The following is a 2251-nucleotide window of genomic DNA, read 5'->3' as shown; positions in this document are numbered from 1 at the left end:
GGCGCTCGTCCCGAGGGCAGGACGGGGTGAGGGCGGGGCTGGGGGACGTCCCAGGACAGCGAAGCGGTTCTCGGCCCCCCCCTCCCCACGCCGGGCGGTGCCTCTCCGCTTTGCCCCGGGACGCTGCGGCCTTAAAACGGGTCACTTGCGCGCTTTCCCACGACCTCAGCGCCCTCTTCACGTGGGGACCCTTCCGGGGGGGGGATTCGGGGACCGCGCTCAACAGTAACAGCCCCCCCCACATACACTCTCTTCCTGTGCCCCCCACCTCCGCCCCCCACAGGTGCTGCGCCACTGCTGCGCTTCCCCTCGCACGGTGGAGACCCTGCTCAACTGTTACGCGCGAGTGCCGGTGACGGAGGCCTGGCAGGAGGCGGTCCCCGAAGACTTGGTGCGGGTGAGTCGGCACGGGGGGGGCTTCTCCCGCACGGGGGGGGCTTCTCCCGCCGGGGCTGCCTCCTCCCCCCCCCCGTTCTCACCGCCTCCGCTTCTCCCTTCTCTGCAGGAGCACCCGAGCTTCTTCGGCTCCCTCTTCGCCTTGGGCCAGGGCCCGCGCAGCTTGCAACACCTGGCCCGGTGCGCCCTCCGCGGCTGCCTGGAAGGCCGCCTCCTCCGGGCCCTGCCCCACCTGCGCCTGCCCCCCGCCTTGGAACAATTCGTGCTGCTTCGCTTCGAGGACCTGCTTTACTAGCGCCCCCCCCCTCCTCCCCGGGGCAGGGGCTGCCTCGAATCCCAGCCGAGCGAAGCGCCCTTCAGCCCGGCCCGACGCTTCCAGGACTTGCTCGGAGCGCCGGGACAGAGGGACTCCCCGCCACCGGACGACGCGGGGAGAGAGGATCGGAACCGACTCGCCCCTGCCGGCGGGAAGCTCCCGGAGGCGAGCGAGGCTGGAGAAAGATCCAGCGATGTGCCGGAGATCCGGCAGAAGAAGAAAAAAAGGCCGGGGTTGCGCTCGCTTCCTGGGAGCGAAGAGACTGGGGGAGCCCCCTCCCCCGCCGGCTTTAAGGCTCCGGGGGTCCGGTGTGGCCGAACTTATCACCCTGGCCCGGCCCGCCGGCTGCTTTCCTGGCTGGAGAGCACTTGGGGGGCACTGGACCCTAGAGTGACTTGAGCCTCCACACCTCCCCCTGTCCGAACCCCCAAACCGACGTGGGCCCCCTGAAAAGGTTGAAAGCAAAGGGGCAGAGACTCCGTCCCGCAGGGCCGGAGAAGCCCCTCCTCGGCCCCCCCTCCTCACCCCTTTTTCCTCTCCTCCCCCCCCCGCCTTTCTCTCGCCCGCGAAGAGATCCGGGCAGCTCGTGGCTCTTTTGTAGATTGCCCGGGTGTGTAATAAAGACGCTGCTGCTGCTCCTCCGCTGTGCGTGGCTGTGCCTGGGGGTCGGGGTCGGGGGTAGCGCCCCTCCCCCCAGCCAAGGCGGTCCTCTCCTCTTCCTCCGGGATCTCGGGAAAGGCAAGGAGGGAGAGGAGCGGAGGACGGACCGTCGCCTGAAACTGGAGAGGTTCTCCTGTTCGAGTAGGGGGTTGGACTGGATGACCTCCGAGGTCCCTTCCAGCTCTTATTCTACGATTCTGTAAGGGTCCCCCTGCTCGAGCAGCAAGGGGTTGGACTAGATGACCTCCGAGGTCCCTTCCAGCTCTATTCTGATTGATTGATTGAAATGGTCTAGGGGTCTCCGGCTTGAACAGGGGGTTGGACTAGATGCCCTCCGAGGTACCTTCCAACTCTGTTCTGATTGATTGATTGATTGATTGAAATGGTCTAGGGTCTCCGGCTCGAGCAGGGGGCTGGACTAGATGACCTCCGAGGTCCCTTCCAGCTCTTCTACGATTCTGTAAGGGTCTCCTGCTTGAGCACCAAGGGGTTGGACTAGATGCCCTCCGAGGTCCCTTCCAGCTCTATTCCGATTGATTGATTGATTGAAATGGTCTAGGGTCCCCGGCTTGAGCAGGGGGCTGGACTAGATGACCTCCGAGATCCCTTCCAGCTCTTATTCTACGATTCTGTAAGGGTCTCCTGCTCGAGAGAGCAAGGGGTTGGACTAGATGACCTCCGAGGTCCCTTCCAACTCTATTCTGATTGATTGATTGAAATGGTCTAGGGTCTCCGGCTTGAGCAGGGGGCTGGACTAGATGACCTCCGAGGTCCCTTCCAACTTTTATTCTACGATTCTGTAAGGGTCTCCTACTCGAGCAGGGGGCTGGACTAGATGACCTCTGAGGTCCCTTCCCGGTCTATTCTGATTGATTGAAA

At 64.0% G+C, this 2251-nt stretch overlaps 1 protein-coding gene across 1 annotated transcript in view; it reads left to right on the top strand.

The window, feature by feature from the left end:
- ASB10 (ankyrin repeat and SOCS box containing 10) overlaps positions 1-691 on the top strand; it is a 7547-nt gene extending 6856 nt beyond the window's left edge. Inside the window, exons 4-5 of the mRNA XM_015829396.1 lie at positions 284-397; positions 506-691. Coding sequence (XP_015684882.1) covers positions 284-397; positions 506-691 — 300 coding nt within the window. The remainder of the gene's footprint in view (positions 1-283; positions 398-505) is intronic.
- Positions 692-2251: the final 1560 nt, after the last annotated feature.

This window comes from Protobothrops mucrosquamatus, unplaced genomic scaffold (genome assembly GCF_001527695.2).
Source record: "Protobothrops mucrosquamatus isolate PMUCROS unplaced genomic scaffold, P.Mucros_1.0 scaffold6032, whole genome shotgun sequence".
In the NCBI taxonomy this organism is placed as follows: Eukaryota; Metazoa; Chordata; class Lepidosauria; order Squamata; family Viperidae; genus Protobothrops; species Protobothrops mucrosquamatus.
The sequence above is the reverse complement of the archived record's forward strand: the minus strand, read 5'-3'. Positions and strand labels throughout refer to the sequence as shown.